This window comes from Chiroxiphia lanceolata, chromosome Z (genome assembly GCF_009829145.1).
Source record: "Chiroxiphia lanceolata isolate bChiLan1 chromosome Z, bChiLan1.pri, whole genome shotgun sequence".
Classification (NCBI taxonomy): domain Eukaryota; kingdom Metazoa; phylum Chordata; class Aves; order Passeriformes; family Pipridae; genus Chiroxiphia; species Chiroxiphia lanceolata.
Window position 1 is genome coordinate 25058886 of NC_045671.1, and position 26590 is coordinate 25085475.

Consider the following 26590-nt stretch of genomic DNA (forward strand, 5'->3'; position numbering starts at 1 on the left):
AAAGAATGTGCTGAAGAGTATAATGAATAACTCTTTGCATTAGAAAGATTCACAGAACTTTGATCACTGTCCCAGGAAGCATCAGGTCACAATGAATTGTACAAGCCGATTAGGGTCAACCATCATCAGTCTACATGCAAGCACTCCTGTTGTCAATTGCCCAGTCAACCACAGCAAAATACACTAGGTAATAACCATTCATATTTGATGCACTAACTAGAAGTTTAGCTACTTAATTTGTATTGAAGTAACTGTGAGACTTTTCATCTATCAATCTAATTCCACAGAAAATTAAATCAAGCCATAGTATCTTGATAAAAGAGACTGTAATGACTCGCATGCTAGTGGTTCATTTTATTGATGATTTCGTAGGAAAAGCTCAGAACTCACAGCTCAAACTAACTGGAAAAATTTTTGTATTTTAAAAATCTGATCAACAGCCATGTGCATTTTAAATTTAAGGACACAGTACTTCTACTTTGCAATCTTTCTTTTTCCATTCCATAGTCAGCCTAGGAGTTTAATTACTGAGAATGAATTAAACAGATGAAATGTTAAAGAATCCTGGACCTACCCATCTTATCCTTCTCCCTCCATTAAAATGGTCTGGTATTTTTATTATGTTCAGTATTATACTTACAGCATGTTACTGTATACATCATACAGAATGCACAAATGTGTACATACCGTTCCGAGAAACAGGTCAGGCAAATGACCTGTAGAGTTCCTTCACTCTCCCCAAACTAGGCACTTAAGAGATGGCAAACCACTGCACCAAAGCCCAATTCTCAGACATCCTGAGAAACTGAGGCCAAGGTGACAGCTTTGCTAGAAGACTTAAGAGCCCCTCAGGAAGTTCTTTTCTCCGTCAGCGCTTTATCTGTCCCAGTCAGACAACCAATTACACAATGCCACATGTCAGTGTTTCTTTTTTGATCAAGAAGAATTCAACTTAAATAAAATAATCAAGATACACCTGGCAACTTCTGTGCTTCCATAAATCAATATTCCAGGATATTAAGGGCAAGCCTGTAAAGCTGGCAGAGTAGCCTGGAACAACCAGGACAGTCCCCCTAAGATACAGCTGAGATCATCTTTCACTGTTCAGTCCTAATGCCTGTTTGCCCTGCACCAGTCTTTATCCTGTATTGGTAGGAATCTCTGGTCCTTAGTGCTCTGTTCTAGTCATTGCTTTTTAACCATGGACTACTTAGGTTTCCAGTCTAGCCCTAATCAGATATGCAGCCTAGGTTCCTCAGACTGCTGGTTTGAACCAAGGGATGCCAGATGCTCTTGACAAGGTTTTTGAAAGAGTGCATTTCTTGGCCTCTTTGATTTGGACCACATCTGATCATGGCAACCAACTCTACCCTTGATCATTACCTAGGTCTGGCCATTAGAACTGACTATGTTTATTGCCAACAGGTACTTCGCAGACACTTCAGTTATTTTAACTTTAGGGACAACATGAAAGGTACACTTCCATTTTTTTAACTGGAAAAATGTCTTTTTGTCTTGTCGTGCCTGTATTTAAAAACATCTGAGTTAATTCTGATCAAATCTGAATAAACAGTGACTATAAGCATAAATGATAAATGTTCTTGATGTATCTACTTGGGATGCATGAAAAAAGATTCTGTTTCCTGCTGTATTCTGCTTTCCTCTGTATTCTGACATTTTTTATTAGATGTATCTGATGTCTGTGTAGATAAGCACGACTGCAAAAGATCTCTGAAGTGCAAAATAAAGCCAATTATGTTACAGAAGAAAATGGCAGTCTGATTTATAAGATATGTGGATGTCAGTTCAGTAAAACATAGAGTACAAAAAGAAAGGGAGATCACTAAAAATGGGAGCTGCCTCTCATTGCAAACAGAATTCTTATGTGGGTTGCATCATCCAGCTGCAGAAAGATCTAAGATTTTGAAGCAAAAACACATGCCCTGACAAATTTATAAGATGGTTTTCAACACATGGAAACTTCTGGGGTAAAAGAGTGTAGGTTGTTTATGCCTTTCCTTAAGAACTGGACTTCTAACCTGACAGATGGACCTCAATTTTTTGCCTCCTGTGGAGTGCTCAGAACTATTTAATACTTCACTGTTTGCAATGGACAAGTCACTCTGTTGTTAACAGACGCCTTTCCTTTAAGGTACCAGATGTCTCACACCTACCACTAGTGTAATACAGCTTTCCAACTGGGATAACACAGGGATAACAAACTCCATTTTTAATCTGTTTAAAATAAGACAGCTAAAAAACACAACTTATGGTCAACCCTTGGGGTGCTCAGTTCTGTTTCAAGTCAAGGGCTTTTTGAATTTAGCTGCTGTTTACTGGAGTAAAGGAATACAGTCTTCACTCAGCATCTTACTGCAAGGACCTAAGCATTGCATGGCACACAGTTTGAGATTTCAGATTGTTCATTTACCTAACTGAGAATTCCTATTTGTGAGTCAGAACTGTTCAGCTTGAAAGCCACTGTAATTAAGCTGACATGCCGTTCAGTGACCTTGGCATAATCCTAACGAGATCTAAGTCACAGACGACAATTACTGAAAAAACAGAGGTACAGTTCAAACAAAGGAGAAAGTACTAACATTTTCCATGAGCAAGATCAATGTACTTTACAGCAGAGAAACATAATAAATTCCTTTATGAGTTAAGTCTCTTTATCCACTACAAAAAGTGGCTTGTACCTGGATAGCGCATCTGGCAACAGAATCAGGCAAACAAATTACTCTAGGAGATTAACTGACTGCAAACTAAGGCCTTTATAGCATTTCTTTCAACAGACAAAACACAATGCATGCATGCCTTTTAAAAAAGTCATCAATCAATACTACTCCAAAGTCAGCCAAGTTTTGTAGTTACCATTCTACACTGGCAGGAGAGGAGAAGCCACTTCTCCATTCTGCTGTCATTCCCATTGATGGTCTCCTGCTCAAAGTGAGAAATCAGTTTTGTTCTCTCTTTGAATGGTTATCAGCCCTTGAAACACAGAGGCATTTCATTCTACTTACAACTAACTGAAAAATGCATTTTAAAAGCAGGTTAGCATTTGATGGGCTTGTACAGCAATGCTGGAAAAGCATCCATGTTTAAGAGCACTACTGTATCACTGATGATTGTATTTAGATTAAGGAAAAGGAAAATATATGTTTAATATCCTAATAAAATGAAGAGTGTTCAGCAAATACTCTGAAATTAGTATAAAAATAAATTATGTTAAGCAGTAACAGCAATTTTTATCAGAAAAAGTGAAATTACAAGATAGCATATGCTTCTCTGTTATTCTGCTTTATTTAAAATGTATGTATCCCGTTGCCAGTTGGAATTTCAATGCAAGTTTAGCCAGTTTAGCTGTTGTTTACAGCTCTAGCAGAGTCGGCTTTAGCTATTCTTACACAGTATGGTGATGCTTGTGGTTTTGATTTCTGTTCAAATATTTCTGAATCATCCAAGTTTCTTGAAAGAAATCTCTTATTTCTGTGAAAGAATTAGTCTTGCAACTTTGCTGTTTGTAGTGGCCCAAACCTGCATTATTTTGCAATACACCTCTAGCAATCTAACTCATGGTCTGCCATCCATATGTCAGATAGTACAATTACTCAAAAGATGAGAGAAAAACTTGTGATCCTTTCTGACCTGTGAATATTCTGAAACATCACACTAAGGCTATCATATTTTTATTACCACAAACCATGTAAACCATAAACTTATCAAGTAGCTGAGACTGAGATACTTTGTTTGCTGTTCTAACAGGCAGCAAAATAGACCCAGCATGTTTTGCACTAGAAGTAATTTATGAAGAGCTATTTATAACAAACAAAAATTGAGCCATCAGAAAATGCAGTTTTCAAAAATCAAATGTGTGTTTATATATGTCGTTTCATACATGATATGACACAAAACTAATCAAAACAGGTCTCAAACAGCTTCTTTACATAAGCATGTGATTTGCAACTAGCTCTGGACTCTTCTACACATGCACTTGTAGGACTAACTCCACATTTCCTAGGATGGATCCCCTGGGAGACAGATGTATGGGCCACGTACTATACCCATGCACACTTGTCAAGATGCATCTCACTAACTCTCCTAGAATAATGAAACAATGGCATGCTAAAATCCATCTGACCTCCTGAATATATCATCTGGAAGTTGTTCCAGATGCTAATGACATTTTTCCAAGGAGGCCATCTTCAAAGACAGTAGGACAGGTATTTCTCTGTGAAGTGCTCAATGCCCCACGGAAAATACAGCAAAAACACCCTGGGTATCTTTGATGCAAGGACAGTGATCAAGCTCTTTGCTGCTTTCCTACCCTTGCATCTCATTTCTCAGCTTGGTTGCAAAGCTCTTATACATAATCAAACAGTTGATTTATAGCAAGATTAAGTTTCTGGACCATAGGAACCAATGTATATATTTAATGGAATTCAGGTCACAACTAACTAGTTAAAAATATGCCCAGCTTTTGACAATTGCTTTTTTCTATCAATCATAATATACTCCAGAATTTTCCTGACCAAAGCATGGGGCTAATCACATATATGAAACAAAAATGGTGCATGCCTTCTTTGCATAAGCCTTCACTGACAAGACCAGTTCTCAGGAAACTCTGACTCAGGAGACTAGGGTAAGGAAAGTTGGAAGGAGTTTCCCTTGGTCAAGGAGGATTGGGTTAGAGAACACCCAGGCAAACTTGACAACCACTGACATCCACATATCCACAAGTCCATGGGCCCTGAGGATGTATCCACAACTATGAGACAGCTGTTGGACACCGCAGCAAGGCCACTCACGATCATCTTTGAAAGGTCATGGCAGTCAGGAGAGGTGCCTGAGGACTGGAAGAAAGCAAATGTTACCCCAGTCTTCCAAGCAAAGTTAAATGCTTGACCAACCTGACTGCCTTCTACAATCAAACAACTACCTGGATAGATGAAGGGAGAATAGTAGACATTGTCTCAACTTCAGCAAGGATTTGACACTGTCTCTCGCAACATCCTCATGGGCAAACTCAGGAAATATGGACTAGATGAGTGGACAGTGAGGTGGATTGAGAAGTGGCTGAATGGCAGATCCCAGAGGATTGCAATCAGTGGCACAGGGTCTAGTTGGAGGCCTGTCATAAGTGGGGTCCCCCAGGGTTCAATACTGGTCCAGTATTGTTTATCTTACTCATTAATGACTTGGATGAAGGGACAGAAGCTCCTCAGTAATTTTACTAAAAACACAAAGGTGGGAGGAGTGGTTGATACCCCAGAGGGCTGTGCAGACCTTTAGAAAGACCTTGGCAGGTTGGAGAGATGGGCAGAGAAGGACTGTCTGAAATTCAGCAAAGGTAAATTCAAGGTCCTGCATCTGGGGAAGAATAACCCCAGGCACCAGTACAGGCTGGGGGCTGATCTGCTGGAAAGCAGTTCTGCAGAGAAGGACCTGGGGGTCCTGGTGGACAGCAAGCTGTCCATGAGCCAGTAGTATGCCACTGTGGCCAAGAAGGCCAATGGTATTCTGGAGTGCATTAGGAAGAGAACTGACAATAGGTCAAAGGGAGGTGATCCTGTTCCTCTGCTCAGCAAGGCCGCATCTGGAGTGCTGTGTCCAGTTCTTGGCTCCTCAGAAAAACAGAGACATGGAGCTTCTGGAGGGAGTCCAGCGGAGGGTGACAACGATGATTAAGGAACTGGAGCATCTCTTAAGAGGAAACCTGAGGGAGCAGGGCCAGAAGAGACAACTGAGAGGAGATCTCATTAATGTGCAGAAGTGTCTGAAGGCAGGGTGCCAAGAGGACAGAGCCAGGCTCTTCTCAGTGGTACGAAGCAATAGGTCAAGAGGGAAAAGGCAGAAACTGATGCACAAGAAGTTCTGCTTGAACATGATGAAGAACTTCTTTACTCTATGGGTGACTGAACACTGGAACAGATTGTCCAGAGAAGTTGTGGAGTCTCCCTCATTGGAGATATTTCAAGAACTGTCCGGACACAATCCTGTGCCATGTGCTCTGGGATGACCCTGCCTGGGCAGGGAGGTTGGACCAGATGACCAACCATGGTCCCTTTCAACCTGACCCATCCTGTGATTCTGTGATCCACAAAAATCAGCAAATATATTAAAGATCAGGCCTATTCAAATCCACACAGGATGTTTTACAGTTCTAACAGTTCCTTCTTAGACACAGTCAATAGGTACACTTGAAAGCCATCAAGGTACCAACACTTCACAAGTTACTACTTATTAGTTGAGTTGTTGTGTACTATATGTACATAACCAGTCTACTCCAAATGCAAAATAAAATGCATGTCTGAACTGAGGAGCTCTAGTAGACTAAGTGTTTAGAAATTATGATTTACTGTGGTTTTGTGGGAGGCCAGTAACATGCAAATCTCCAGTAATACAATCATTTGAAATTTAATGCTGTGGATTAGCTCATTTTCTCACACTACAAAATCTTGTAAATGAAGAAAACTACAATATTTTTTCTAACTTAAGAATCTGTTCATCCGGTATCCATATCAATAACTCAGATGACCAAAAGTTGCTAGCAAATCTGGTATGACTAGAATCAGAAGACAGAACCTCAGAACAGAGCATTTTATCTTATCCTGCAGGCTAATATAAATGAGAACACTAAAAAAAGAAAAAAAGGAGAAAAGAAAAAGTGCCTGCTCTTTTCTACACAGGTTGAATACTTCACAACTTCCTGTGTAACTTGAAATAACACACTTAAAGTATTTTCTCCCTCTGCATTGGTTTTGGAAGTGGTGGCTGGGGAGGAGAATGTGACAGCAAGCACACAATGTTATATCACATCATGACATTGAAAACATGAAATTACTGTGAATTTATAGAATGGACAACTACTTTTCTGGGACTCAAGTAAAAGTATTTTTTAAAAGAAAAGCCTATCTGTTAGTAAAATAGGTCCCCATTTCATTATTAGAAATTGCATTTTGTCTACGCTTTTAATTTCAGAAGTAAAAACATGCGGTTTCTAGAAAGTCTACTGGCCAAGCAAGTCAAAATACTCTATGAGTTAATGCAAAGAACCCTAAGTATCATTCAAAAACTGAAATAGTTCAAGGTAATTAACTCAGCCTACTCTTCCTACACAAAGGGATTTTTAAAAATAGTTTGGTTTTTTTTTAAAAGAAAAGGCTTTCAGTAAAAATGAAAACTCATGGAATACATAGCACCATAGGTATATATACAAAATCCACAGCGCAGCAATGAGTCAGATTCTAGAACATCAACAGGAGATTTCTGGTATCGTTCCCAGAGTCACTCTAAAGGTAAAAGAGTATAACTGTGTTTTTTATTTCCTTCAGAACTTTATAGATTACCTTGCTGTTTGTATGGCTCATGTCACTAGTTCATCGAGGTAGGCTCTCAGGATCACTAACATTCTGTCTATGCAACCTTAAACAGACAGAAGTGAGTTGACTCTGCCTAAACTCTGAGCTTTCTAGATACATGCCAGAATAGATTCAAATAAGACATATCCATGATTAGTGTTGTGGACTGCTCCCACCACACAGAATTTCACAAAAACTGAAGAAAAATATTCATCACTCATAAAAAAGTGATTGAATCCTGTCTATAAAGGTTAAAAATTGAGAAAAAAAATGCAACTTCTAAGTGTGCATAAAGAATGCCCAAAACCTGTGTAATGTCTTCATCACATATGATATAAAGCCTGGTAGCCTAATTTTGTTCCTTTCCATGTGACAACATATCAAAGTTATACTACTCAACGATGTCCTTCCATCCATCCTCTAGTGAAACAAGTAGCAGCAGCAAGAAATAAAACATTCAGGCAGCAGCTTGTCTAAGACACACCACAGTATTTGTTTCCAGTCTCTGTCACCAGCACAGTCTGTTACAGAATGTTCAATATCCCTACACTGCTAGACATGCTCTCTGTATCCACATCTGAGACATGATTCCCCCATTACCTCTACAAGGAACATGCAGCTGTCTCACTCTGCTGCAACCTTGCCCTGTGTGCTCTGAGCCACAAAAGGCCTCATGCTTCTCAGTTATATTACATACTACTGAAGGAAAAGCCATTATCTCAAGGCCTGAGAGATGGATAACCTACTCTTTTTCCTCATTTACTGGGACTACAAACAGAGTACCATTTGTCTCATCCTCCTTTCTTTATAAAGACTGTATTTTCACTGCAACAATTTATTGTGGTTATTCATCCTTACCAAAGCAGTTAATTTCCATCTTTTCTTCTTCTTCAACTACTCCTAATATCTTTGACATAAAATTGCATCAGAACTTCACTGCCATGTTCATCCAGGGGCTGGATGAACACAGTCCTCCTTCCCTGTGAGCAATCCTGAGATTAGCTCAGTTGGTTAGAGCCTAGTTCTAATAACAGCGAGATTGTGCTGTTATGAGCCATTCACTTAAAAGTTGTGGATCCGTTCCAACTCAGAACATTCTGTGATTTTGTGAATCTAGAATTCTCCATATTCAGCTACCTGCAGTCTTCTCTGTCTCCCTCAGGTTCAAAGACTGGTCAGGATACCATTTCCTTGCTGACCAGCAAATATACCATATACCAAAAAATACCATTTTTGCTTGATGGCATCGGAGGGTTTGTCATACCAGCAAAATACAGCATAAAACAGCAGGATGTTAACATTTTACCCTTACTTCAGCTGCAAAAGTCATGATGATGGATTCAGTAATCCATCTCTCCTTTCATAATGGGGGGGAAAAAAGCACCCACATACTACTATGATGAAAGCAGTGTAAGAACTAATATTAGGAAACAGAACCTGCTATGATGAGTTTATTTCTGCTCTCTAAAACATATGACCACTATGCATCTTGCTCTGATAAGCATAGAAGAAAGGGAAAAATTTACTCCAAAGCTTTTCAACGTGGATAAATGAAGGATGATGGGAGATGAGTATCCAAAGAAGTCACCACCATTTTTCAAGATGTGTGATGATTCAGACCGAGTATTCAAGGTTAGTGTTGCATTCAGTGGCCCTTCAGCTACTATCGACAACCAGAACTAGAAGCAGTAGACCTCTGCCTTCAGAGGGAATGTCAGCTCTCACAAATCCCCATGACAGATTTTTGAGAACATTCTCACAATTAAAGCAGATGAACAATCTTGCAGATGGCTTGCTTTTAATTTGGAACTAAACTCTCCGTTGATTCACTGAAACGTCATGTTGCCAACCCAGGCTTTACACAGAATCATTTAACTGACTTTAACACTCTGAGTTTAAAAGGGGAGATGTTGCATATTTCCAGTCGCTGTGCCTGCAGAGCTATCAATTATAATGATTTCTACAGTATTTGCTCAATCTGTATGTCTTCTTGACAAGTTATGTGATACTGGACCTGCTTCACTGGTGCAGACATAAAACGAGTGTCACAACTTAGCAGTTCACATTGGTAATTTATACAATGGATTCAGACCACATTTATCCAGGCATTCAAAACCCTAGAGTCCTTGTGCCCCAGTCAGAACTGAGCAACCTTGTTTCCCAACAGCAGCTCACTTTTAAAAATGGGCGCTCAATAATTTCAGCAGTCTCAACATAAACATTCGTTAATTCGGTTTACCCATACCCCATTCCTTTAGACAAACAAAGCAGACCTCACGCTCATGCCATGTACCAACTTCTGCAACAGATTACCATCAAATAACTTAAACAAAGTTGGACACATATGTCTGAGTCATTTGGAAACTGTAAGATCACAGGAATGAAGCTTTGTCATACCAATTATGTAAAGTCACTGGAAAGAAATCCACGCATTTTTGCAAGCAGGCAAAGTAGGCTTTTTATGGAACAAAAGGTGCATTGTCTTTTTCTGTTATGTGACAACTCCTAATTAGAATCAATGATTTTTTATAGTTGGTCCAGATAAGCTTGTTTGCATAGCTGCAATTTCTTAAAACAGAAATCTGAACATTACTAGGAAAAGACACCTACTGGCAGTAGGATAGACCTTGAAGAAAAGGGGCATTGCTTGATGTTAACACCTGATTAACCTTGGAGGCAATTCTGCAAATGTTAAACAGTAAAAAATATAATAAAGAGCCAAAGAAATTTAACTTTGTTTGAAAGTATTTATAGAAATGGACCAAAAAGGCATGCTGTCATCTTTTCCTCGAGCTTGTGACACTTGATGACCAATAGGAAGCAATTAAAGAGGGGGAAAAGAGACAGTGGGAAATTATTTATAACCACTCTTTGAATCAAGAACACTGCTTCATGGAACATTACATTTCAAGATTCATGCAGAAACAGCTCTCGAAAAAATTTCCTACCGCAGTGACATCTTTCTAAAACGATTCACTTATGATCTTGAACTTCGTAATTACGAGTGTTAATTCTCAAGAGCTGAGTACTCATAAAGTTGCCATATAGCCCGAAAAACAATGTTAAGAAAAATATCAAACCCAAATTGAAACAGTCTTTAATTGACAGAAAAAATAAGCACTCTGAGTGGATAAAAGTGATATCACAAAACAATCACCATGTGGCTATACCAACATTTAGCAAAACATGATGCATTGACCAGAACTGAGTCCCACGGTAGTTCTAGACAAAACAGTCACAGCATCCTCACTAGATCCTCTTTCTGAATTTCCTTTCTTTAGTTCAGCACAGACACAGACACAGACCTTCACAGTGACTATCTCTAAAAAGACCACCCTGTTTCCATGCAGATTGTTCATAAGGGTTTGTTCATCAGTTATTCAAACACTGTTAACACATGAATAGCAACTGCATTTCTGGAAGAGAGAGCTCCACTGCACTGGCTATATTTGGTAATATCCTTGTACAAGATGTCTATTTCAACCACTTACAAGGAGAGTCTGCTATAACCATGTTCTGAACAGTGCTTAATCTTTATACTGTTCAAGTTCTTTGGAAACCTACCCTGCAAGTATCTATGTATAAAAGTACACAAGCTTTTCGCATCTGCTAAATGCCTCCACACCTAATTGGGACTATGACGACAATAAAATAGAATTGCTCAGGGATCAGAGTAAATCAAGATGATTCTTGCGTTCTTAGTGTTTGGACTACCGTGCTTGAGGCTCAGGGGAGACCTTATTGCTCTCTACAACTACCCAAAAGGTTGTAGTGAAGTGGGGGTCAGTTTCTTCTCCCAAGCCCTGGGTTAACATTTGGACTCTGTGATGTTAAAGGTCTTTTCCAACACAAATGATTCTATGACTCTATGTAAACCTGTGTTCAAGACATGTCATAGAAATCAATGGAATCACTGAACTGTGCGTCATAGACTTCAAGACTCTGCCTGGAGGAATCTCTCTAACGTCTACAAGACTATTGCTTTGCAACTTATCCTTTAAAAGTTCACAGGACCAGTCCGTTCTCCTGAGTCCTTTAAACATTAAGTCAGTAAAAATATCCGAAATAAGATCTGAATGCTGAAGAAATGTCAAAGAACACCTTAGTATGTCCAAATGCTTCAGAATATATTTGCATTCATTTTGCAACATATTTAACTAGTGCAGAAAGGTATGTGGCATTTTTCCACTTCCTAATCACTCAGTACAAATAATCCAATGATTGTTCTATGCAGCTTAATTCTCAACACTTGTTTTTAATGCCTATGTTCACAGATAAACCATAAGACTCAGATGTCTGGGAAGTTTTCCAGAACACCAGAAGCATTAATTAAATCTCTAATCCTTAGGAAATCAGTGTCAATCACCTGAATAAAGCCGACAGTATGTTTACTTTTAGTTAAAACTGTATTTCCTTTCTGAAGAAGTAACATTGCAATGCACAGCACAATCAATTAACTAGTTCCCTCTAATTCTCTCTTCTTCCCTTTGAAACAGAATAATGTTTTCTGGGAAAGGTCCCTGTCTGTTTCTGTTGTACCGGTATCATAACTTGCATTTTCTGTTTTCCCACCAGATATTGTCAGACTTTTCTACCACTGAATGCTTCAAAGTTTACTCTCTCTGTTCCTGATACACATTGAGTCATCAACCAAGGAAGGATGCTGAAAATGTAAAGTAAAATTGACAGAAAAGAGCAGAAGTTATTTAAAAAGATTTTATGGCTTGGAGAGTAATCCAATTTCCAAATACGTAACACAAACGTGCTCCAAAACCACAACATTAGCATTAGTCTCCTAGCCCCCGTCACCCCCCCAGCTTTGAATTCAAATAATTTTCTAGTCTTAAATCCAAGTTTAAAAAACAAACAAACAAAACAGAAAATCAAAACCAACGAATCAAACAAAAACCAAACTCCAGAATACCCTCTCAACTTCTTGCAGGTGAAATTTTGGCAGATACAAAGTTTGGTTTAGGATTCCATACTTCGAGTAGATGAAACTTAAGAGTGCTTCATTTTTTGAGTTTATCATTTATTTGTAGTTTGGTACAGCAATGAAAAATATCTAAAATATATTCTATTAAAATCATGCTACAGGGAAATAAAAGTAAGTAAAATATAATCTTTGTGCTTATCCATAAGCACAGAGAGGTAATAAATAAGAAACCTTTCCATACAAACAGAAGTATTTGTGCAATTAGGAATGTTCATTGCTATTTTTGGATGCTTCACAGTCATGTTCTGGATTACAGTGAAAGTAAAAACATGCCTGCTTGCAAAATTTCATTAAAGTTCTGTTTTAACTTTTCAATTATCTAAGCCAAAAGGCAAGAAAAGCTGGTTGAAGTACTTAATATAAAAATTAAATTATTCATTAGAAGAACAAGGATAAAATTAGATGTTCCGTAAGTTTTTTATTCTGTAACATGAAATACAGCTCTTTGACTATCATTTTTCACTAGCATGAGTTCTACATCCGCATGTAGAAAGGAGCTTGCTTTGCATTTTTGAATGCATAAAGAGATGTTTTGATATTTAGGGTCAGTACTTTGGGTTCCATAAGCTTGCTGAACTCCAGTGGAAGCTGTGCATCTTCAGCAACCAAAGAAAAAGCACCTATCATTACGTTTTGAATTATGGACACATTATGTATTTCATATTGAAAGAATAATATTAAAAGAGCATTATTACCATTGCTGAGAGGTAAGTTTTATTAGCTTGGGCCACATGCCATCTGATGTGATCACATGAGTTTGAACTGTTTGTGAAGGCACACCCAGAATTCATAATGTGTTTTTTCTTTAAACAGCTCAGACATCATAACCAGAAACAGTAGGTTACTAAGATTGCACAAACTTGTGAGAGTTAGGAAGTCTTAGCTTTATGGTTGCAAATTAAAACTCAACTTTGCTCTATCTATACACCATGACATTGTTTAATTAGTCATATATCTCTGCCTTTTCCATGTTATTTCTGTTTCAGTTTGTTTACTGAGTTAGTGAAAAAAATCGGCAACAGGCAACTACAAACTTGGCATTTTCTAATTTTTAGCAACTTGACAATTAAATTACTGTTCCTTTGACATTGTTTATGACAAAGTGCTCAAATGTTACTTTAGCATAGTGAAAAATTCTTTTGCAAGCATGTAAGCAAAAACAAATTAGAAAATTTTATATTTTTCTATTTTGTCAAGATTTCAGTACAATCTAGGATGTGATATGGTCTTCTCTTATCAAAAAACAGCGGTATGTACTGTACATAATATTTGCACATGCCAGATACAATACACCATATGAAGACACATTGCTAAAGCCTGGAGATGGAAAAAAATTCCCAATCATTTTTACAGGATGCATTTCTGGTTTTAAACAAAACTTTATCTTGAACACCATTTTCCAATCATATGTTCTTCAAATAGCACAAACACAAATCCATTTAAATACTCATGCCCACCCAAAGAAGTGTTCTTGTGTCTCAAAAAAAACCCCATTATACAACTGTTTTAAGTTTCACATTCTTTTTTTTTTCACCATAGCTTCTGTTTTAGGTGCTTCATAAACTGATGTATTGTGGCATAATTTCAGATATTTAGCAGATATTAAATGTATGTTGCTTCAAATTTGACAGGAATACTAGCAATTTCATTGGTTTAAATCACATCAAGCAGCTATGCTAAAAAAAAGTTATCATGTAACACCTTCCATAATAATACTAGTGGCATTGTGCTGAAACACAGTTCAGAACTTACAGAAAACAAAAAAGACTGAATTCAGTTTCAAAAGGGGAAGCATTCTTAGTGTATCTGAATGAAACTGTAAAAAGATAGCTTGGAATTTATCACTTAACTACATGCTGTTGCTGCTTTCACTAGAATAAATATATTAAGCTTAATGTTTGCACAGCATGACAATAAGGCTAATTAAATACCTCTTGTTGCAGCTGAACTTAAAAAGTAAAAATGCTCACTTTAAAAGAAGGGAATCTGAGCAAAAAATGAGTTAACGGGTAGAGACAAAGAGAGCAAAAGGTCAGCATTTGCCAATTGCCACTGTGAAGTTCCCACAGCTACTGGGAATTCTACTTTTTTCTAATCCAAAGGAAATCTGCAGAAGCCTCAAATGCCATTGTGTGGTAACTGCTGGCAAATGTTACAGATTATATATATCTCAGCCACTGGTGTACTTACTGCTTGCATTTCAACATTATTTTTTCATTCATATTTTTCTTCTTTATCTTATTCCTACAAAGTTCAAGCTAATGTATAGATTAATGGATAAACACACTTGAACATGCCATACCTACCTCATATACAGAAGTTTAGGAATAGGTACTAAATATGTATTACCATGTCATAAATAATTTTTTAGGCATTAAAGCAGGTCACTGAAAAGAAGAACGTTTTCCAGGTAAAATAAGTTGGAATAGAACCTGAAAGATGTTTTAATGAACAGTAAGGGAGCCCAATGTATTTTAACAATTATTTAATGAATTCCTATTCCAAATGAATCAATGTCTTGCATGCATCTACTCTTTAACTTCACAGATTTCCACCTAATAAAGTAAGGCCAAGTACAGTCAGCTACATTGGTAAAAGAAAATGCAGGACTCCATAAAATTAATGCTTTTTAAAATCAAAGGGATTTTTTGTTATTGTTCAGAACAAGAACGAGTCTTCTGAAAATGGACATGAATGAAAAATACACTATTATTTTTCCTTACACAGAGATATTCTATTGAAACAAATTGATGAGACCTAATCTGCAGCTTCAGCAGCAAATTCAGTTAAAGATGGAAAAAAAGAGCTGAACTCACATAAAAACAACAGGTCGAAACAAATCTATCAGGATTGGTATGCAATTATTTTCCACTTCATGCCAGTTACCTTTGCACTGAAGGAACAAATATGTTCGGGGATTGACCTTAAAAGTGCTTATCTTTAACTTTGGATCTGATTATCCTGATCATCACATGTTTTGGTGTAGTGCTATCCGATTACTACTCACCCTTCAACAGTTTTATCTTTCAGAATCAAAGATGACTGCTCACCCAGAACAAGCAGGAACTAATGACTAGAGTACTGCTTGTAGCTATAGTTTATGACTCCAAATATTTCTTACATAGATAAATAGATACTAGTTCAGATGTGGCAAAACAGATGCTGAGGTCATAGGGATATCCTACTTCGCTCTGATTTTAACTATAAGCATATCAAATACTGCAGTTCTAGCTGTTCCTCAAGTCTCTTAACTATATGATTTCATCATCACAGAACGATAATACAGAAGAATAAAGTGAATTTATGAAGTTCATGTTATGAAGTTCACTTGTGTATCTGATTTCATATTATCTCTACTAGCGCTACAACAACACAACTTGGAAGTAACCCTGAACTTTTACCACCGAAACCTTGTAAAGCTTGCTGATATAAAGCTCACTATCACAGCAATGCACTGGGATATGCAGCACAGTGCATAACAACATTCTTTCAATACATAGCTGTGCAGAGAGAAATAATACTGACAAATAAATATAATGACATGATAAATATACTGACTAGCACCCATTGCAATATATGTTTAATGAGATTGTCTCTTGCAAAATGCTAGGAACCATCAACACATACAATGCTTACATAATGATTAGTGTGTGATGGCACTAGGGTGACTGCTGTAACGGCCTGCCTTTGATTACAGGATGCCTTGATATACATTAAGATAGTTCCTCCTAATGTCTGATTACTTCTGCTATATTCGCTGTAGTAAATCTGGTTCATTCACATAATAGCTATGTATTTGACATTTTTTTCTTACCTTTTCCTGCTAGGTCTACTAGACTGCCTGTTATTAGTCTGCGAACTGCAGTGGACATAGACTATTACTTCATAAAAATTTTAGAGAAAGAGGCATCCTACATGTAGCACCAGAAAATAAATTATAGAAAACTCCTGGGTAGACAAATAAAGATTACAAATGGCTTGCTTTCATTTTACATTTAAAAGCATAAATTCATACAGGTTTGGTGAAAAGTTTCAGATTTCTTTTGCATAATTTTTCATGAATTACAGGAATCATACTTCATTATCATCTTGCTCAAAATGTTCTCCCAATATCTCACTTGGAATCTCTGTTTAAAAGCTTAAATCGTATTGGTATGATTGCAAATTTTACTGCTTAGTGAAAAGGTATGATGTTTGGCTGAAGTACAGTTTCCTAAACACATCAAAAGACCATGGCCCCTGAGCAACAGAAAGCCAAATACATTTTTCTAAATTCACACCATTTGTGAGATGGTAGAGAGAAAGGAGCAAGCTGTTTCACTGACACACTGATAAAGAATGTCATTTCTGCATGCCCACATTATGAGGGTTATAATACCACCCTGAATATTTCTACACTTCATCACAATTCTAAACATGAAAGCAAGTTAAATATTTGGCTGCTCCTTCTGATGTGCAAACTTCTTGGTGCTATCCAGCAGTACTTGCTTAAGTTCAGTAAAATTAATCTCAACTTTTAATGTTTAAAAAGCAATCACTCTTTGGGAAGCTAATACAGATAATACCTCTCATTTCTGGTGACTTGGCATGAACTTGGCATGACTTAGCATGAACTTTAGTTTCAGTTTAGTAATTTCAAAAACTTTATCATACAAAGTACTTTATCCATTATTAAACATCAGTGATTGATAATTCCTTCAAAGCTACGGAATCCTCAAGGAGGAATTATAATCATGAGAAGGTCAGCAAGTACCCTTTCTAAACAGGCAGGGCAAGAAGTATAGACTGCTACCAAAACAATGCTTTCCTCAGTCTTACAGGATCCCTTATCACAATTCTCTGACTAGAAAGACCCTAAGTACTTGGATTTCAGTGCTCTTTCACCATTCCCGCCCTCTTTCTTCACACTGTTGTCTGTCCTCACTCATCTGTGAGTTTTCGTGATGCCTGTTTTAGTACCTTTAATTCCATGTGATATTCCCTTGCAAAATTACTTTCTTGACTCACAATAATTCTTTTTTTTCCTCATTCTCTCTCTCCCTGCAAAGTTGACGAGAAATCCTTGAGGAGGAACTAAAATTAACAGTCTGATCCAATATATCTGGAGAGCATAAAAAGAATATTACAGAATTTAAAAAAATATTCAGAGACCAGGGAGCCTGGTCTCTGAAAGCTCTGGTGTGACAAAAGGGAAGGATAAAGAGCCTTCCTAGTGTCAGGACACAATCTCTACCAGGTCCTTTAAATTCATGAGAGAAATCTGGGAAGATATCCACTCTTCCTGAAGGTGATTTACTGAAGAAACAAAAGTGAAAGAAATAAACTTTCTCTATGTACTGTACAAGCAAACATCTACATCATGGTTAAAAAATTATTCGACAAGGCACACACTGAAATAGACTTCAAGCACCAATTTATATTTCACCAAACGAAAACATATATGTTTTTTTCAAGTGAGTAATAATCAGCACTTATGTCTAGAAATTATATCTTTATCATTTTGTTAGTTTATGCTGAGGACTCAAAACAGCACTGGTGAGGTTGCTTTCTGCTGATACGAAATAAACACACAGTAAGTGTAAGCTTACTGTCATTCAAAATACAGACCATATGTAAGGCAAATCAAGAATCTGAATTACACAGATTATAGATGGTGCACTGGAGACTATGCATAAACTGATTCTTAACAGATAGATTATTACCCCATGTGACTATCTATGTGTGAGACTGACTTGCAGTGACCCTAAGAAAAACAGCAAGAAAAACATGACTTTAGGGGTTGAATGCTCACTGCTAGTATCTGAGAACAGAAAAATTATTATGTGCTTTATTCCTACTATATTCATGGAAACAGGGCTGTGGGTCTGTTTTTTTTTAGTAATAAACCAAACAACTGCCTTAAAAATGCCCAGCTCTTCTCAGTTTCTCATGGTATCATTACACAGGATCCTGAAAATTCCTCATATCAAAGAGGTGTAACATGATGCAAGAATATGTCAGGATAAATTGCAACATTTATTCTGCAGCACCTTTCCTGCATGTACTTCATGCAAGTATTTAGTTTTTGCTTTATGAAGGTCCACCATGTCACTGTTTGCAGTCTACAGTAAAAGTTTATAAATTTAGAAAATAACATTTTGTCTAATCCTATCTGTAGGTATGCATCAAATTAAAGAATACTTTTCCCTTCTATCTAGGTGGAAAGACAGAAACATTCATTCTCACAGACTAATTTAGAAAGTACATTATTAAATAGGGGGGAAAAAAGGCAGAATCGCAACTCCGTATTTTCATAAGTAATGGAGAGACTTCAATTGGAAAGAAAGAAAGAACTCAGACTTACTGTGCATTTGTTTGGTTTCTCTCCTGAATGGACTCTCATGTGAATCAGCAGTTTATAACGGGCATTAAATGGCTTGTACCTTCGAGGGCACCCTGCCCAGAAGCAAGTGAAATCCTCTCCCTTCCTCTGGTCTATGTGAATCTTCTCTATGTGCCGCACGAGTTCCTCCTGCTGGTCATACAGCTTACCACAGTCAACCCAGAGACAGCCATGTTTGCTGCTGAGATCATCTAGCTCACCCTCTTCATCCAGCAGGGAGCCTGGGGCAGGAGGAGGCACACGCAGTGGGTGAACATGGCTGGGTAGGCTGTGTGGATGCTGGTGCTGATGCGCGTGGTATGGTGGGGGCGGCCCTTGTGGAGGAGGTGGCGGTGGCTGCAAGGGTGGAGGAGGCATGTCCACCATAGGGCCTGAGAAGTCATCCATTTGTTCATTTTTCAGGATTCCCACTGCCTGGTTCTCCGTGGGCAGCATGCCCTGCTGGATCACCATGTTACCTGTGGCAGTCATCTGCAAGCTGGCTTGCTCCAGCTGCTGCATCCGCTGGTACTCACCGGCTCCATTCTCAGCATACCCTGGGAAGGTGGCATTGCCATTTGCCATGAGGAAGCCTTTCTGTGCACTTGGAATAGAGCAGTTTTGGGGTATGCAGCTTCCTCGCACTCCCAAAAAATGTCCATAGACCTCAGGCTGTGGGGAGGTGTTTGCTGGCGACGTTCTGGAGCTGTTGATGTAGGCCACCAGAGAGGTTGGGGATGTACGGATGATTGTATTGAAATTGACCCCAATGCCGTCAGACAGAGGAGACGCAGACAGTGCTCTCTTTCTGGAGCGGACTGGCTGAGATGGGGCTGAGGAATGGTGAGGACTAGAGTAAAGGGAATGCTTATTTTCCATGCCATATAAGTAGGACAGTAATGAGTTAGAGACACAGTTACTGGACATATATGTTTCAGATGAAAAATTTACTAGATCCCCCAGCTCAGTGCCATTTTGTAAACCATGGTCAGGAGGGAGAGAAGGAAGTGTCCTGTACCCATGTGACCACTCTTGTTTAACACCCAAAGTGGACTGATGTTCTGAGAAGCTTAATGTTGTAGATGTCAGAGACTCATGTGACAATTGAGACCTGAAATAAAGGCATGATAAAGTAAGAAAGCAGGTAGACAATTAAGCAGTGCTTCTTTCACTCCACACACACATTAAAATTAAGAACACATGTGAGAAAAGTTGTCCCTAATTTTAGGTACTCAACTTTAGCACACTCAGTTAAGGTACCACTAGAGGCAAAAAGGTCATATGCATACGTATGCAAAAAGGTCACTCAGAAACCCATTTTAAAACTTCAAGATTTTGAAGAAAAATTGCTGTAAAGATTCTTGATACACCACTGCAGAAATCAACGTAACTCTTTTCACCAATTGTGGTGTAAATAGGTTTGGACTTCTGAAGCTAAAGCATTATGTTCTTGTCTTATATGAAACTCATACTGATTTGAATCGTCTATTATTTTTGCTTGAAAATAATGGGAAGAAAACTGATTAATAGAGAATAAATATTTAACCTGAGTGACTTTGCCAACTGTAATGCAAATACTTCCCTAGAGAAGTTTTACATATCAAGTTTATAAAGATAGATAATATCTAACTTTACAAAACAAACAAAATAAATGAGTAAGGTAGAAGAACTGGTTGAAGGGGTTTATTTAGTTTTGATTTGATGTGTATCTGCTTCCAAGTCGCCAATCCACAAGTGTAATGTTGCTGTTATGAGTGGTTTTTCATAGGGATATTATGGAACTTCTTTATGCTGCAAATATTCTATAGGTAACTTAAAAAAACTAACTCATAAGCTCTTAAAAACATTGTTTTCTACAGAGAGGTATAAAAAGGAAATACAAGGACATCAGAGTGCCTGATTTATGGCTGCAAATGCTGGGTAGAGATCAAGTGGATGTATGTCTTTATTTTTCCAGTTTATACTCTGGTAGACTTGGATTTCCTACCAGCCAGTAGTGGCTGGCAGGAAATTTTTAAGGGGCTCTAACAATGGGAAGAATCAGGTATGTACCTAGATAAACGTAGCAATCTCACAGACACAGATGCCTCTACATCTTATCTTTTGAGGCTTAATTCTTCATTCTATTATTTTTACAATACAGCTTTGAAGAAGCACAGAATTTTAGTGATGGATCAAGGACACAGGAGGGGAAGCTTGGCACATGCTGAAGGACAGAGGAAGCAGTTTGCAGGTGCTATGTCTGTACACTGAGACAGCTCACACAGAAAATGAAGCTTTAAAGAACACCAAGCCTTGCTGTTGTGACCAGTGGGGGTAACAGGTAAACGCTCCTTTGTGCAAGATACCTGCTTTGTAATGGATGGTTAATTTGCTGCATAAGAATAAGAAACATCCTGCTCAGACTAAATAACAGTGCAGCTGTTATGGAGCTTATGTTACTCCATCACAGTTTAAATGGCACTTTCAAAACAGACCACTGATAAAAAGCACAATTAACATGCTGAGTACAATTTGCATTGAGAGAAATGAGAAAAATGAGATTGCTCTATCAGGTCAATCTTGTGTACCATTTAGATCTAAAAGGATAATTATTTGTGAAAAAGTTGATTTAGGCTGTTGGGTCTGTTATCAATGGGCACAGCTCATGATAGGGCAGTTAAATCATGTCGGTATACTGTGACCCCAAATACAGATCCATAGTTTTCAACAGAGCAAGAAAGTAAGGTTTGATTTCCTCATGCTAGGCTATATATGCTTATACCTAGAGAATATAAGGGGAGAGTGGGGGTATTTTGTCACTTTGTTTATTTAAATGTTTATTTTCTATGAGTAGAGGAAAAGAAGTCACGCATCAATAATCTAGTACAAGTCTACTTTTGTACTGACAAGAATTTTAATCAGATGCACAGTAGGACCAGTGTCATTCAAAAAGCTACTAATGCCTAACACAAACGGACTTAGCCGTCAGTGAATTTGAAGAAAAAATATGTTTAAAAGTCTCAGAACAGGACAAAAATAAAAAGTTGGTCCAGAATTTCAAGGATACAGTAAGTAAGATAATCTGAAGAAGCTTGGTTCCCACTTCAGCATCTAAATTCAAAAGTAATAAAGATTCCAGCTCCAAAAACACCCCAAAGATTTATTTAAAACTCAGCTCACACTGTGACTAAGTAGTTTTCTGCCAGGAAATAAATGTACCTAATATGAAAATGAAGGGCCAGCTCTACCAGAGTGCCAGATTCTCAGACAGTATTAACTGGCCTATCTGCTTATTGTCATTTAAACAGGTTTGAGTTTGGACCAGATCTTTCATTAACATTTATAAGACATTACTTGTAATTACTTTCTATTCTCCCTGTGTCTACAGACGCCACAGTGTCAAAATATAACCCAGAATCTTAAACATAAACATCAAAGTGCAAAAACTATGTTTTCCTCTCTTTTCATGGTCTTCTATTTTACCAGCCAAGAACCCTTTGGTCTTTCCTAGGTCCTTTTCTGACTTGCATCAAAGCAAATGACAGTATTACATCTGGTTTCAAGAAGCACAACTGAACACTCTGAAAAAAGTTTTGCAGAAATTCAAAGACATAGGGAAGGCTTTATCCCTCCTGGTCTATACACCAGATTCTGACGCTATCTGTAGCAGAACTCCAATTTTGCCAACTTTTTTCTTTCTTCCATCCACAAAAATCAATACTATTCACTTTGGTTTTGGTCAATTCAGTAAATAATCTGGTTTGGATTGAGTTGCTGGAACACAGTTCATGGTACGTGAAACATAAAATCCAGAAAAAGCACTCTGCCCTGGAAGGATCATGGAGTCAACTTAGTTTAGCCAAAAGCAGTGTACAGTTGAAGGAATTTAACAAAAAAAACAAAAAAAAAACCTCAACCCCCCCCAAACCAAAACAAAACACGAAACCAAAAACAAACAAAAAACAAGAACACCAAATCAACCAAACAAAAAAAAACACACCAAAAAAAAAAAAGCAACGAAAACAACACATTACAAACGAACAAAAAACCCCAAATTGTTTCAACAATCTGTGAATTAAAATCTGACTTTAAATTTGTTTTGCCCTACAAAATAGTCAATTTGAGGTCAAAACTGCTGAAATTTACTTTTTTTGTGTGACAAACTTACTTTATAACACCTTCACTGATAAATCATTAAAAGATACTCTAGGGACACTAGAGCCTTGATTCTGACAGAGTTTCAACTTTACTTTGCCCTTAGTAAATGTTTCTTTGCAATAAAACCAAAAATGTGTAACTCAGTACTCACATAGTACATCCAACCACACATCCAGTGTTTGGAACCATGCAGGTACACTAAAACTTATTAAGCAAGTAACAATTACTTAATTATATTTTTCTAGCATCAGTTTTGTTCCATCTCAAAGGCATGTCTTTGGATTTGTCATTTGGCATCATCTTAGCACTGAATGGCTTTTACTGACATGTTTACCTAAGAAGCATAATTAATTCTGTAAATTTTCCCAGAGGACTCAATCTTCACAACTGAAGTGACAGAAATGTTAAAAATGATCTTAGAGTAAAGCAAGGTTTACTTTCAATTATATAATACCAATTTTAATTATTTCAAGAATGTTCCTTAGTTTGTAATAAAGCAATACAGTAAAATGTAAACTGTTTTGAGAATAAAGACTCTTGTGGTCTTTTGTAAATATGAAGCTACATTTCAACTCGGTAGGCAATGGCGAACGCAGCTTCCGAAACAACATATCAGAATGTTTTCTCACTCTCTGTTTAACTAACATCCACAGGACATGCCTAATGTATTTGTATGAAGGTTGTCAAATAACTGTTTTCCTTTCATTCTTGTTTGTTGACAATACTCATAGTCGTTATTTCAAAATTTAAGCATTTAAAATTAATGAATAAATATTTATCGGGGGGGGTTGTGACATAAAAAGGCAACATTTACAGGAAGAGGTCATAGTTTTCACTGAACTACTCACCAGAACTAGGAAAATTAACAAGTTTTCAGGGCCAATTGATGTGATTAACTTAATTATATAAACAAATCATTTGAAAGGAAACGTATTTGATGAGGAGAGAGGAACATAAGCAGAGCATTTACCCAATTTTTTGTCGGACCTTAGTGCTACCTGACAGACACCAACATAGCACAAAAATCTAGTTACATGACTATAAAAAGGTCTTTATCTAACAAAGAAGTCCTATCAACCATAGACTTCGCGTGGCCAAATTTAACCCATTATTTGAATGATCCAAACAGTATGATTATAGTTGAATAGCTACAATATCACTGTGAATTAAAATGCATGGAATTCAATTTCCCATAGCATAAAAGAGCATGATTTTCTGATTTTAATAATCAGAAAGTTTGTATTTTAATTACAGAACAATTAAACCCCCCTCTTTTTAAAGTACTGAATACAAAGAAGCAACTCAGGACCTTGTATCTGACAGAGGAGCACTCAGGCTGGAAGCATCCATACACCTCTTTAAGCTAGGGCTGATCTGGCTGCATGCTGTTGAAACCTGATGAGTAGAAGGCGGAAGAGGTCCCAACTGTTGAACTGTCATGGGAATGCTGGTGACTATTGCATTGTTGTAGCTGCCTTTTCCAATGGACTTGCGCTCATGTCCGTAACCAAGACCTCCTAAAAATAAACACAGCAGGTTTTAGGACTCATCTCTCATGAACCCATGAGAGACCACAGAACTCACATCACTTTGCAAAGTTGGGAAAGTGATGAGAATCCTCAGATGAGGACAAATGGGGAACCAAACAAGAATTTTGCAATCTTCTCCAAATACTAAAAGCAATATTTTATAAGGGAATTAATAAATTTTGCAAAATGTGCCAAAATACATAAACTAAAGACCAGGCCATCACCGGGTGGTAGAGCAGCCCTCACCTGGGGGGCCAGGTCTGGTCTTAAGCACAGCTCTCTCTGAAGAAGGCAGGAACAGAGAACCCAAGGATGCTGATGGAAAACCACCATGCCCTGAAAACCCCACAGCTTTAGGCAGTCCTTCCATTATTCCTACACCAGCCATCCAAAAAGCAAGAGGACCATCGATATGCACACAAACTACAATGCTGACTGAGTAGTTTTACTGGCAGGAGAGGGTTACAGCCAGAACCCAGCTTCCCTCAGAGATCTAGGGAAAGGAATCTGAGCTGAATCAAAGAGAGACGCATGCTGGACTTTCTTTGAAGGCCACAGATTACGCATACTGGATTTTCTTTGAAGGTCACAATCTGTTCTTAATCACTGCTGCCATGACTCAAACTGATACAGGGACATACCTACAAAATGCTCTGTGTACTTTATGCTGTGATGTAGGTCACAGATGGTCATTTACAAGATTCTCTTCCTTAAAATGCATTGAGATGAGAAAGTTAAAATGTAGGTCATAATATGGAAGTTGTTGGATATCTACCAAATTCTCATCACAGCTAGAAATTAATAATTAGGCAATTCACATTTCTAGCTGCTTCCCTGTGTTCAGAATACTGCACAAAGCAGGATAGCAAAACCAGGACTAATAGTGAAAAGTACTTCAATGCAAACCATTCTTTTAAATTAAATCTACTTTTGACATGGTTGCACAACTCATGCAAGTTTTTCTCCAGGTTGTTCAAATGGGTTGTGAACTGCAGAAATGCATAAGGCATTTATGACACTCACAGTACCTCAGGGATGAAGAGAGTGAGTAAGAGAATTTGTTATGTTAGGGTAAGGATGATGGCCAAAGATGGTCTGGTCACTAGTCACTGAAAGGAAAAAATGAGAAATGGAGTACTTTGTAGAGATTGCACTACTGGAATGATAGACAAAAGCAATGCAAGACTCTAGTCCTTATAAACACTCGCCTGGGCATTTCTCTAAGGCTGAAATGGAAGGAAAAGGTTTTTTTCTTTTTACCACTGACAAACATTTGCTGTTATCAGGAAAAATACCAATTCTTCTACTTAAAAGTGCATGGGGTAGATTATCATGAATGAATAAATAAATCATCAGCTCCCACCAGAGACTGCAAAGTAAAAGACTGATGCTTTGCAAAACACAGCCATAATATTTTATCTACTGCTTCATAAAAGCATAAATGTGTCAGAAGACCATCATTAATACCTCATCTGTGCCCTGCAGGTCACTAAACAGTATTAGTTTGATCTGAATCAGGCAGGAGCATACAATCCCACATATGCTGAGCTAAGTCTGAGTACAAGATGGGAAGCTTACACTGACTTAATGCCAGCTACAAAAGTACAGATCACATAGATCTTGCATAAAGTCAAAGGGGTGCCACATGGACATCTGACCTGACACCAGCCTGCTGCAAAAAGATGTCAGAAAGTGTGTTCAAAAGCACTGGATAAATCTGAACTGTCAGAATGACTATATCCTACATCAGCATTTGGAATCATATACCCACAGCGCCAGAGGAGCCCTCACAACAGGTTCCTGTATTATTGACCCAAAGGCTGAAAATTTCAGGACAGTGAAAGGACAACCATAAATTTCTTAATGCCCTGAATCCACATCAGCTGATAAATGGGAAACTCTTGCGAGGGCATCAGTGGGTTTTAAATGATGCTGTAGATTCTAAGAAAAATATGTGAAACTAATATTTTAAATGAGCAAGAGAAGTAATTTTTTTCTTTTATACTAAGATATAAATCAGGAGGCAGTCCAACAAAGGCAACAATAACTGAGGAGATGGAATCAGTCCTGAGGTGGCTCACAGGAAGAGTTACAGCTGATTAGCAAGTCCTTTATTCCAAATAAATATATTACACATAAATCAAAGCCGCTCTTTATCAATAAATAACAGTAATAGCCAATAAGTATAAACAGGAAAAATATT

General features: G+C 37.7%; 1 protein-coding gene and 1 long non-coding RNA gene across 13 annotated transcripts in view; one reads left to right on the forward strand and one right to left on the reverse strand.

The window, feature by feature from the left end:
• Positions 1-26590, reverse strand: part of GLIS3 (GLIS family zinc finger 3) — a 193709-nt gene that overhangs the window by 131228 nt on the left and 35891 nt on the right. For 9 of the 11 annotated variants that reach the window (XM_032675676.1, XM_032675673.1, XM_032675669.1 and 6 more), the window contains exons 2-3: positions 24168-24375; positions 18701-19829 (exon numbers count right to left, since the gene is read on the reverse strand). In XM_032675676.1, coding sequence (XP_032531567.1) covers positions 18701-19829; positions 24168-24298 — 1260 coding nt within the window. In that variant the 5' untranslated portion in view covers positions 24299-24375. Of the gene's footprint in view, positions 1-18700; positions 19830-24167; positions 24376-25415; positions 25437-26590 lie in introns of those variants that run through there. The other 2 variants (XM_032675666.1, XM_032675671.1) reach the window with 2 other exon arrangements.
• On the forward strand, positions 11308-16302 carry LOC116780531. Of its 2 annotated transcripts, XR_004354506.1 has the most exons (4): positions 11308-11531; positions 11937-12032; positions 15085-15210; positions 16185-16302. It is a non-coding gene; the product is annotated as an uncharacterized LOC116780531 (long non-coding RNA). The 2 variants fall into 2 exon arrangements; XR_004354507.1 differs by lacking the exons at positions 15085-15210; positions 16185-16302 and adding an exon at positions 12901-13269.